This window comes from Molothrus ater, chromosome 3 (genome assembly GCF_012460135.2).
Source record: "Molothrus ater isolate BHLD 08-10-18 breed brown headed cowbird chromosome 3, BPBGC_Mater_1.1, whole genome shotgun sequence".
Lineage (NCBI taxonomy): Eukaryota > Metazoa > Chordata > Aves > Passeriformes > Icteridae > Molothrus > Molothrus ater.
Window position 1 is genome coordinate 103064524 of NC_050480.2, and position 13089 is coordinate 103077612.

The window sequence follows — 13089 nt, forward strand, 5'->3', positions numbered from 1 at the left end:
AGAACAAGGATCCTGCACTAGCACTAGAGGCAAGCCTATGTGCTCCTGTAACACCTCTCCTATCCTGGCACGATGTTAAAACCAGAGGGGGTAAAACTCATCCTCAGCCTGCCATTGATGGTCCAACCTGAACTCCAAGACAGGAAAGGGTGGCACGGGGTGAGAGGTTTTCTGCCTCCACAGCTTGCCCAGGGACCTCCACTTCCTCCTGCCACCACTCTACCAACCTCCTGCAACAGAGTGGTGCAGAAGTAGCCACCTTGGGGAGATTGGGGGCACCAGGAGAGGATGAGGGAGGAAAAAGTGGCTGTTGCAGAGGTATGGAGTCTCAGAATGAGGCACTCCAGTAGCTGAGCACAGCCATTTTCAAGCAACCAGAAATATCTATCCCCTCTCAGGCACTCTTTGGGGACATGTCTTTTTTCATTTAGAGAAATTACTCCAGCAGCATTTCTGCTAAGACATCGTCAAACTGAAAGTTTTCCCCCAAACAGCTGAGATGCTTTTTTCACTCTATTAATATGAGGAATAATCCATCACATACAGACATGCAGCACTTGAATCATAAAGGTCACTGTCTTGTGTTGATATGAATCATGCCCTGCAGTACTACTGCCTGCTTTATTTATTGCACAGCAAGATGATCTTAATTACTTAGTGCAAGCTAAAAGGTGGGACACCCAGTTCAGGTGGTATTTTAGGAAAGTTACTTCCTTATTAGGCTCTCTCTCTGCTTGCTGGATACTATTCCATTTGTTCTAGCTATCTTGACACGTCTCTACTGCAGTTTCTCAGAAAAGAGCATTTTGCAAATGCTTTATCCAAGAAACATTTTGGCTTAAACAAAACCCCCTATTATCAGGCAATCCTGGTTATTTCACAGACAGATAAAAGAAGTGTTTGAAATTATGCAGGTAGGCATTAAATACAAGAAACAAGTTCAAGTACTAACAAGACAGTCAATTCTAAAGACTTTTGCTACATTTTTGAGAATGTTTATTTTTATTTTCTCTTTTTTTGTTGTTGTTTCTCAGGTATTTTCATAGGTGTATTATATACAGAAAAGACAATGCAATTCTACTTAACAACTTTTTTTAAAACAATAATTCAAGGTTTCTCCACATCAGAAAATGACTAGCCAAAAAAAAAATTAAACCAAATTAGTGGCAAAGTAGTGGCTCCTGGAAAACTGGACTTAAGATATTTCTCACCATTCCTACCACAACAAACTTGTGCTCTGAATTTTTTGTTTTCACACTAAAATAAATTAAAATCTCTTTCAAGGAGGGCATTGTTGAATGATTTAGGAATTAAAAATCTCAAATGGGTTCAGAAAGATCACTGAAATCTCACAGTTATTTCTGCATATGCCCAAAATAAAATATAAAAGCATTAAGCATACAAGTGAAAAAAATAGTGACAAAAAGCCGTAAGAGGCAAAACAGTTTTCTTCTCTATATACAGAAATATCTTTACATAAGTAACAAGAAATGTCAAAAATACACAATTTTGAGTACAAAAGAATCATTTCAGCAATAGATTTGTACAATTGAGACCTGTGTAAGTACCATGCTTTGACTAAATGAATTAAACTGCAACATACTTCAAAATACATTCATTTAAATCCTCCATACTAAGATGTCTGAAAATAGAACATGGGGGAATACAGATTAGTAATGACTATCATCTCTGGAGAGGAAGAAAATGATAATTTCCCTTTAAAGTCAAGAAGGATCAGTCTGAGTTTTTAAATTCCTTGGTCTTGGTCAAGACCATTCAATTGCCTCAGGAGACCCACTTCTGCCAGTATGTATGTGTTTTAACATTACAAATCTCAGTGAGGTTATGCAGGATTCTTGGCAGGATCACAGACAGCAAGACTGAGCAGTTCAGAGGTCTTCAACTTGGTCCTAGGACTTCAGCTGTAATTATCAAGGCACTGCTCTCAAGACAGTACATAGACACAATAGCTCAAATGATTCTGTAAACACATAATTACCCTGGGGATACTTCTACACCACACCTTGTTTCTTTTTTTGAACACACTTTTGTTCACTATATGCTTTGATCATCTCAAAAAACCTGGCAAGTGTGAATACTGTATCATTCTGGAAATCACCTCTGAATTTGAGCCACACAATTTGGGTTTCTTTTCTCCAAGGATCAGTAGATGCAGCTTTGACCAGAAACCTTGTTACAGTCAGTGTAAACAAGTGCTTAATTACCAAGACAAATTAACTGTCTGATGTTTGCAATTTATACTTCACAGACAGTACATATCAGAGATCACAAAAATCCCACAAAATGTTTTTCCCTCCTCCTTCAGGAATGCAATTTCATTAATTTTCCTGTATTGCTCATCTTCTTTCCTTCTTGAATTACTGTGTTTTACAACATTCAAATCTCTTGCATCATAGAGCTGGAAGACAACAAAAATACCTGTTCCTGCCATTTAGACAATGTACACTCACTCTGTTACATTAACTCTAAGCACAATTTTGCTGCTTTCAGACATAAACATGTATGACAGCTTTGAAACAGAAAAGTCATACTAACCAGGTCATAAACTTGTGCTATCAATGTAAATGTAATTGAAAAACAAAAGCTTTACTGCAAAGACATACTAAAACATTCTGCATTATAGTGGAACTCCTTTAGATCAGAAAAATCTATACCATCATCAGTAAAACTGACAAGAAAGAGAAAGCATGGCCATCAATAACACTACCACTGCCAGACGCCTTTACACATAATCCACAGTTTCAGCTGGCAGTTTGTTGGGTTTTTTAAAATGAAATTACAGAATTCAAAATTGTTCCTTTTATAGTCCTAAAATTTAACAACAACAGCTTTACCAATAGATGTCAATGAGAAGAACAGAGCTAACTTAGCTTAAATTAGTTCTTTATTGAAGACCTTTAAAAAAAATCTGGGATTGAATGCTTTGCTGCTGTCAGGAAGCAAGCAGTTCCTGGACATCCACATAGGACATTTCCTTCATACACACATGTACTGTGCAGATACACAGAAGCAGATAAAATTGCTATTATTTTTGCTCCTCTGGTACAAGAACAACAGAGAGCTCCCCATGCTTTGGGGCACTGAAAGACAGATGGAAGCAAGAGAAGCCCAAACCCTAGCTCTGGTTGTTCTTTGTTGTACATCAATCCCTCTGGTCACAGCCCCAAAAAGCTGATTCTGCAGGTATTCTTCCCAGCCCCAGAGCAACTGGGGATCTGGCTCCAAAGCCCAAACCTAAGTCTTAATTCTACTTGTCTCACAATAAGTATTTATTTAGCTGATTGGAAAAAAAAAAAGTATCTGAGTTTGGTTTGCTATCATCAAGGAAAATCCTTGTTTTTCTGCTTTCCAGGAGGATACCAACACAGTCTGACATTAATCAGAAAGATAGTTTGGTATTTTAGGGAGAGAAGCTGATACCTAATAGATGAGAACAGTGAGTAAACCCTTGAGGCAGCAGCCACTAGAGAGACAAAGAGGTAATGAAAAATTCAGTGTGAAGTAGTATCAGAGGAAAAAGGGGAATTTAACTTACATCCCCAGCAAACTCTGCTGGCTGACTGTTATAAGGGGTAATGGCTGAAAGAGAGTAGATTTAGAAAAGATATAGGAAGAAATTCTTCCATGTGAGGGTGGTGAAGCACTGGAACAGGTTTCCCAAAGAAGCTGTGGATGTTCCATCCCTGGAAGAGTTCAAGGGCAAATTGAATGGGGCTCTGAGTAGCCTGGTCTAGTGAAAGGTGTCCCTGCCCATGGCAGGGGTATTGGAGCAGGATGATATTTATGGTTCCTTCCAAACCAAGCCATTTTATGATTCTGTGACTGTTTATGGTTTTGAGCCAAAACTTAAATTGCAAAACACATCAAGAACTCTTTTTCTCCCTACAATTACTATGTAGACTAAATGCTAACCTCAACTATGGTTCATTTGGTATCTGTGTGCTGGTTTACCCTACTATTTCTACTCCTATTCCAACAAATGCCTGACAGCATGATTTCAGCTGTGTAGTGCACACCTAGCTTTAAAGGAGCTCCAAGCAGAAACAACATTACAGCAACACAGTATAAATTGTAGGCCCAAAAATCACTATTTCAGATAGGTTTTCAGGCACATCATGAGGTTTGGATAACTTGTAATAGCCTCAAGTAACAACTGCAGTCACCCTTTACCCTGCAACAATTTTAACACGAACACTATTCTTCTAAACCATGTGTGAGCCTAAATCTCAGGTTATAGTATTTTTCTTTCTTTCTCTTTCATTCCTCTGTTTTCTCCTTCTATGTCTCCCAATAACAGAGCAGGTAATTTTGATCAATTGCTAGAAAACAAGAAAATCTATGACTGTACATGTAGCTATACCAACATAAATCACCATCCTAGAGCTTACATGGGTCTTTCATTGAAATTCACTGACTAAACAAATAATAATAAGCAATAATAATACATCTTCAATACAGAACAAAATATTCAAATGAACAAACTATGTAGTAAATTTTGTAAAGTGCACAAAATATTAATGGAAATATTAAAAACCAGGTTTTTAATGTTACCATGAAAACTTCCGAAATATCATTAAATTAGATAGAAATAATCTAATGAGACTTTTTGGCTCTAATATACTGGCAGACAGCAGCAATAGTTTTCCAGAAAATTACACCAACTAAATACACCGTATCTTAGCAGCATAAAAAAAGTTCCTACAATTAGGTAACATTGTAGGCCTAGTAAGCATAAACCTGACAAGATGTTCCAAATATAGTTTTCATTAAAATAATGGATTTCCATGGAATCCTAGAGGTAACATTTGTTATTCTGCTTACATTGTATTCTGGTAGTAAACCCAACTATAGCCAATCACATTCCCTCCCTCTATCTTCCCAAAATTGCACAAAGTACTGAAAATTTAATCAAGTTATAAGATATGGCCACACTGAAAAAGCCATATGAAACAAAACAAAATTCAACCTAAAGCCTAAAAAACAAACTACCCCAGCAAACAACAATCATTGTCAAACAACTGCAGTTTCAAACCACCGACCGATGCTCCCCACACACGTAGATGGCGCTGGGCCGGATGCGCCGCCTCGTATGGCCAGGGAGCTGTGGCAAGAACTTGAAGAATCTGGGCATCAAGTCTAAGCATGCATCATGAAACTTCTTAATCCTCCAGTAGTAAATCAGTGGGTTCAGTGCAGACTTGAGGTAGCAGAGCCAAAGGAGCCAAGTGCTTATCTCAAAAAAGTTGTGCTTGTAGTAGAAGTGGCTGTTGAACGTGGCAATAAGGCTGTAAGTGGTGAATGGTGCCCAACAGACTATGAAGACAAGGAACAAAATCAGGATGGTTGTGAAGGCACGAGTTTTAAAGCTCATATCAATATTCATCTGAAAAGGTCTCTGTAAGCTCATGAGACCAAGTTTGCTGGCCTGGCTGAGACATATGCTATCAGGGTGGCTATGGATACGAACTGCGTTGTGGCGGACAGTGTTGAGTATGCCCATAAAAGAATACAACATTACCAGGAATGGAATAAAAAAAGCAATTAGCAAGATAACTATCACGTAGGCTCGGTAACCTGGGCTTGTAGAGTAGCCAAAAACACACTGAGGAGCTCTCGAGGGTATCTGCAGATTAGGATTCCCTACTGATAATGGAAAAGCAACAACAAAGGATGCTGCCCAGGAAATCACAATAAGAATCTTTGCACGGTAGGGGTTCAGTTTATCTTGCCTCTGTACTATGATAAGAAATCGGTCAATACTAATAATAAGAAGAATGGCTACCCCCTCTACAACAAAAAGCCAGAAGAACATGGCAGAAACTCTGCAAAATATATCCCCAAAAATCCACTGAGTGGTAATGATTGTTATCAGAGCAAATGGCATGTTCAGCACTGCCAGCAGCAGGTCTGCAAAAGCCAGGCTTGCTAAGAGGATATTAATTGCAGATCTCATGGCTGCCTTCTGGTAGACCATCAGGCAGACAACAAAGTTTCCAAGGAAAGAAACCAATAGGATAAATATCATAGCAGCAGAAAGAATGATCTGGAGTGGCAAACTCAAGCTCCTGAAAACTTCTTGTGACGGCAGGGTAGCTGTGGTGTTTACTAGCAAAGTACTTTTCTCAGTGGTGAGCACAGCACCTGAACCATATCTCAATGGCTGTGTTGTGCCACTACGAAGCAAGAACTGGGGAGTGGTAAAATTCGTATAGGCATTTTCATAAACAATGAAAGTAGCATTTGAGGTCCCAGAGTGGGCCAGCGTCAACATTGCTGAGAAAACCATTGCTTCAAGAAAAATGAAAGCAGAACCAAAGGTCTTCAAGGCATTTCATCTTGTTCAGGCAGTATTTTGAACTGGTCATTTAACAATCAAAATTCAAGGTTTGAAAGCATCAAAGTTCTTAAGTTCATGTCAGTATTTCCACCTGAAAAAGAAGAAATAAACGTAAATACACAATATAAAACTCTCTGAAACCAGTGGTAACCTAATGATTGCTCAGCTTTCCTTAATGAGAATAGTATCCTTAATATATGTTTACACTTCAGGCTGACAAAATTTACTTAAGCACCAAATATAGGAGTCTTTTAATAGTTGGCCTTTCTCTCATAGGTCCTACTCCTGCAGTCCTGCTGATACTGTACAACACTCTCAAGTCACCACGCTTTTTTCTACCATATCCAAGGCTGGAGAACTTTTGTGTTTGAAAACAAACTCTACCGATTAAGAATAATTAAACCAAAAAAGTATTTTTATTTGAATCTCGCAATTTTTGAACTAACTTTATTTCGTTTTGAAATTGCCTACAGATAGAAACTTTAATAACATTTCTAAATAGCTTAAATGGTATCATTATATTGCCTATTTACCTGCTTGGTAAGCACTGAAAGCCTATTTATCCAAGTTATTGCACATAATACAGAATTCTTAGTTCCATGTCAGTCATCCACATCAGACACCTCAGGAAAAACATGCAAAATATCCTAACCTGTTATTATGAAATAACTTGTCCACAGGATACAAGAATTTTTCTATTTGTTTCATTTAGGGGCTGACTCACATTCAGGTGCAGGAAATCATCACTTTGGTTACTACAACTCTTCCCCCTTTTCTGCTTCCACTGGTCTGGGGATGTTTTTGTTAATTCATCTTGGTATCCCATATAATTTAACCATGTGCACTCTCTTCTTCTTGTAAATCTAATCCTCACACATCCTGCTGAACTCCCTCCCTTGTCATAATAGCCATAGAATGGTTTGGGCTGGAAAGGCCTGTAAAGATCTTTTAGTTCTGACCTCCCTGCTCTAGCAGTGACACTTTCTGCCAGACCATGTTGCTCAGAGCCCCATCCAATCCAGCCTTGAACACTTCCAAGGATTGGACATCACCAACATCCATAGGCAACCTGTACCAGTGCCTCACCAGTCTCACAGTGAAGAATTCCTTCCTAATATCTAGTGTGAATCTCTCATCCTTCAGCTTAAGACCATTGCCGTGACCTCACATAAAGTCCTTCTCCACCCCTCCTGCAGGGCCCCTATAGGTACTGACACAATCCAACATTTCCTTAGTTCCAAGCACTGTCTTGTTGCACTTATACTACAAGTATTGTATTGTTACATATATTTGTATGTACATATTCTTAACAAGTAAAATGCGAAGGAGCTGAGAGCTCCCTCACCTCTTCAGTGCTAGCTTCTCCCCTTTGTCTTGGACTACTAAATTAAACACTCTCAGAGCACACTGGCATCTGATCAAGCTGGAAACTAGAAGGATTCAATACCCTTTTCAAAAACAATCACTACAGTCAGAAACATAAAGTGGACTTCACCTCATCCATTCTGGATGACTGCAATAGTCCCTTCTGGCTGTTTTCATGTTTATCATTAGAAAAGGGATAAAGGCATCTTCAGAGGGCAATCTCCCTCCTCCATTTCTGCACACGATGACAAGCTTGGGCTACTAACAGAAGCAGCTTATGGCAGCACAAACCCTGCCCACAGTATTTATGCAGGTTCTGTTTAGTATCAATGTCAGTCAAAAATAAAGGGAGAAAGTAATATTTTTTATGAATTTACACAAGAACTACATGTTTTGTGTAGGATAAAAAGTTGACTTTTTGCTGGATAATACTTCACCAACAAAGAAATTAACTGTAAGACAACAAAATCTGATTTATGCCCCCAGTTTGGACTTCTAGCAGTCTGAAAGGAAACCTGCTGAGGCTGCTGTCAGGAATTCATCAAGTAAAATCAGCACTATGACCTGCTCCTTTCATTCCCTGACTATCTGCAAGCTCTGTCACTAGATGATTTCCAGGCCAGACTACCATCAGCATTTTTATTTCAGATAAATGATTAAGCTCTCTGTGTCCTTAAATTTTCAACGGTATCACAAAAGATATTGTTATAAACATCCTAATTTAATTTACTCTTGTAGTGGGCTAATCCTGGCTGGACACCACATGCCTACAAGAGCTGCTCTTTCACTCCCTCCTCAACTGGCCAGGGGAGAAGAAGTATTGTACAAAAGGCTTGTACGTTGAAGTAAGAACAGGGAGAGATCACTCACCTGTTACTATGACAGGCAAAACCTCAACTTGGGGAAATTAGATTAAATTATTACCAATTAAATCACAGTAGGGTAATGAGAAAATAGAGCTCAATCTTAAAAACACCTTCACCTCATCCCTCCCTTCTTCCTGAGTTTAAGCTTCTGCCTAATTTTCTCCTCCCCACCAGCAACGCAGCAGGACAGGGAACAGGAGTTGCAGCCAGTTCATCACACGTTGTTTCTGCTGCCCCTTGCTCAGCAGGGGGAAGACTCAAACTCTTCCCCTCCTCCAGTGTGGATTCCTCCCATGGAAGACAGTCCTCTGTGAACTTCTCCAATACAGTCCTAACCACTGTAGGGGTGGGAAGGCTGCAGTTTTTCTTGAACACTCATGTGTGGGTCCCTTCCACTGACATTGGCTCGATGGGTCACAGAGGAAGCTTCTGGCAGATTCTCACAGAAGCCACTCCTGCTACCAAAACTTCGTTACACAAACCCAACAGAGATTCACACAAATTCCACTTTCTAGAGGTCTTACTGCTTGAATGAAAGTTATAATTTTTTATTCTGTCCTATTATATTTCAAAGATTGTATAACCCATCAGAAGTATATAAAGCTATGTACAATGACATTTTGCAAAAATGACCAATTCCATCAACTTAATCATAGATTTTTCTTTCCCTCCATTCTCTCTCTTTATATTTTATTTTTACACTAACTCCTTTAGAGAAAACCTCAATGTTAATTACAGATTACAGGCTAAAGCATATATACTAGCCAAAGCTCTTCTTTCTTTGATTTATATAAACTTTTCCTCTACTAGTCTTCTTTAACATTTTTTTAGAATAAAGTATGTAACCAACAGGAAAAAGGTTAACAGAACTTTCTAGAATAAACAAGAAATAGTTTAGCAATGAACAAGAAAATCTCACCCAAAGTTCCACTGAGGTTTATGACTCCACAAGCTGAGAACACTATGAAGGAAAGGAAGCTGTAGCATTCTGCAGGAACTGGAAAAGAACATAAATTCAACAAATAATTCTGGATTTAAAATCTTGGAGCAAGAAAATTAGATCCCCAGGGTAGTATCTTTTAGAGCTGTGTAAGCAATAAGTCAGCAAAAGTAACTTCTGTATTTCTGATTGGCCTTGTACAGGTCTTTCTACCAAGGCTCTAAAAGAAACTAATCTGCCCTTAGATAAATGTAAAACCCTTCTACAGACAATAATAATTTTCAAATAGGAAACAAAAAAAGGGAGTGTTTAGTTTTGTAGAGAAAAGAGGTCACCAGAATGATCCTAAAAAATAAAATCTTTACCAGGGCTCAAGCTCTTTAATCTATAGAGGAGAAGAGGGAAATGCAAAACCATGATATTTGCTGATGATGACCATGAACTGGTTTTTAGGTCAATTTAATAAAAAAAAGGTACAGAGGGATCTCTCAAGAGCTAGTGGCAAGCCAGCAGTCTACCCCATAAAATTCAGTGCTAGAGATAAAGCTATGCCTATACTGAAAACAGTTATCTACACAGTAACAGATGCTAAACCAATAATTACCATCCGGAAGAAAAACAGATCTTCAAATTTTCATAGTCTGCTCTATGAAAACATCAGCCCTGTGCTCAGAATTGTTAGCAAAGGAACTAAGAAGAAAACCAGGAGCTAGCTATATACACTGTATATTTAGATACACCACCTGCTACAATACACATCTATGGCATCTATCCAGTACTATGCTCAGTTCTGCACCACTTGATCTCTATTAAAAAGCAACTGAAAAAAGCTATCATAGAGGTCTACCAAGTTTTTAGTGACACTTTAGGGAAAGTGAATGATTGCTGTCTCTCAAAAGAAAAGAACAGGAAAAGTCAAAGAAATCACAAAACACCTCTGGAGATCATCACCAACCTCTCTGCTCAAGCAGGGCCACCTACTAAAGGGCCACAGTAGAGAAAAACTGTCTCCAGATGTTCAGGGGAATTTCCTGTTTCAGTTTCTGCCCACTGCCTCTATCACCTGGCACCACTGAAAAGATCCTGGCTCTGTCCTCTTTGTACCCTCTCTTCAAGTATTTATAAACATTGATAAGATCCCCCTGAGCCTTCTCTACTTCAGGATGAATAGCCCCACTTCTCTCAGTCTTTCCTCACAGAAGGGATGCTCCAGCCTATTCATCATCTTTGTAACCCTTTACTCTCTTCAGTATATCCATGTCTCTCTCAAACTGAGGAGCCCACATTTGGAAATTATTATTTCACAAGTAATTATGAAAACACTTGTTACAGGATGTTGTGGATGTCATTGAGCTTCTGTGAATTCAGACAGCATTTGGGACATAGTTCATATCATTATACAGATGTCCATGTAGAAAGAGGTGAATCACCCATCTCTCTGCTGACTGCAAAGGATACATGGCCTTCTGATTTGAATACAGACATCTGATCACATACATGGAGTTACCTGACTAGCTTTAAATTCACATAACAGAATTTGCTTATCAGGTTAAGTTTACATCCGTTACGCCACACAACCTCACACTCTGAAGTATGAAGTTCAGCAGAGGCTTAGATGATAACATGTATCATAAAAGCTTTAAAGAGGAAAGCAAATCAAACAAAAACTAGAGAAACAACTGCTAATGTTTTATAGTAAACAATCGAAGCTTCAGAAAATACTGCTATATCCTAAATTTTCCTTCTTAACAGAAGGAACCAGACAAGTGGAGAAGGAGTAAAAGTGTTCTGCATCCTTAACTCAGCTGAAAAGATTTGTGCGACCCTGCATTTCTCAAGTCAGTAGCACACAGTATAAAGCAAAGGACAAAGGACCCACAAGTGTCTATAGTTTATTCCTAACAAACACAGAAAAAGAATGAAAAATAATCTCATATATGCTCTCTCATCATCCCAGCTCTCTGTGCAAATAGCTACATTCCCTTTTGTGCTTTGTCCCCTCTGTGTGATGTTTGCACGTTTCTCCATGCAGCATTAAGAGAAGAGGAGGACAATGACCTCATCCAAGCTGCTGCCTGGACCCAGCCTAATGCCTAAAGTGGAAAGAGCACCAGCCATTGGGCTGTTGTATAAGTCATCAGCCCTATCTTTTCAAGAAGGATGAGAGAGTGAGCACTGATCAGCTCTTGCAAAGAAGACACCTAACCTAGGAAGAGAACTGCAGGCTTTGGATCCTGTGTTGCTCCTGTGCTCCTTCCTTCCTGATGGCTTCCAGCAGCCACCATTCTCCAGGCTCTGTTTATCACTCTGAGGAAGAAATATCTGTGTGCAGTGCACACAGAATCAGCATGTTCAGATACTGGTTTGGATTTACATTTATTTAACCTGCAGGCAATGCTCTTTCTCGGCTATCATCCTTCATCAAAGTGACTGACCAATTCAGCCAGTAAACTCAAGAGGTTCCCTTCTGTTGCCAGCACATAAAAATTTTTCTCCCTTTTTTTTTTCTCCCTACTTAAAGGCCTTCTTCCATGAGCATGTACATGATTATTAAACACCCTATAATATATAATAACTATATAATATATACTATATAATAACTACCCTTCTTCCTACCCTTCCAACTTTTCCAAAATTATGTAAAGATAGAAATATAAGATGAAAGAAACCAATAAGACAATTTCAAGCGACAGCACTTCAGTCCTCACTCACTCTTTGAGAAAGGCAGATCTTGTAATTTCAAAGCCCCAGTCCTTGCTGAATGGTAATCACACAGCTTGTAAAAGACAACCATGCTTTGATAGTTTAAATGGGTAAGTCTACTGATGGCCAGGTACTCAAGCAAGAGGCAGATAGGCACCTTTTTGTCCCAGCATTCTCACTTTTGGAACATGTACTCTCACAGATTCTTTTCAGATGCAAAAATGCTTCATACAATCACTTTTTTCAATTTCAGTGCTGAAATTCACTGTGTATGCACATTTTCTCTCAAGCAAGGTTCTCACTCATATACAACTTTCTTTTTATGGAACATAATAGACACAATTATTTCAATGAAGTACATACTTAAAGCTAAATAACACACAAATTCCATTCATCAAATATAATTATTGCTAGAACTGGGTCTGTTTATAACAGCTTTAGAAGCTAAAAGGTTCCTGTTCAAAATCTGGATAGCATGCTCAACTGGAAATAAAAGATTATATGTTATATGCAAAACTGACATCAGTCAAAGCCAGGAACTCCAAGAAAGATAAAAGAGGGAACATAACAGTGTTGTAATAACAGGTGAAGTTTAACGCAGATCAGAACACACTATGAACAGCTGCCAAAATGTTCAGTGACTTCATAAATTTGTCTGCTAAAATCAAGCATATTTTGGCAATACTGACCACCACCACGATTTCATCCAGCACACAAAAATAATTCAGAAACCTGAAATCAGCACAGCCTGGTACAGTGATCCTATTTCTTTGGGATATTTTAAGTGGTCCCAGAAGCTTCTGCATGCTTTATAGCTACTATTAATGGTTTTATTTTACAGGCAAACTTCGGCAAAG

General features: G+C 38.7%; 1 protein-coding gene across 2 annotated transcripts in view; it reads right to left on the reverse strand.

Annotated features, from left to right (window-relative positions):
- Window positions 1-959: 959 nt before the first annotated feature.
- Window positions 960-13089, reverse strand: part of GPR63 (G protein-coupled receptor 63) — a 29140-nt gene continuing 17010 nt past the window's right edge. For both annotated transcript variants that reach the window (XM_036380620.1, XM_054514345.1), the window contains exons 3-4: window positions 9509-9586; window positions 960-6449 (exon numbers count right to left, since the gene is read on the reverse strand). In XM_036380620.1, the coding sequence (XP_036236513.1) occupies window positions 5048-6307 (1260 nt within the window). In that variant the 5' untranslated portion in view covers window positions 6308-6449; window positions 9509-9586 and the 3' untranslated portion in view covers window positions 960-5047. The remainder of the gene's footprint in view (window positions 6450-9508; window positions 9587-13089) is intronic.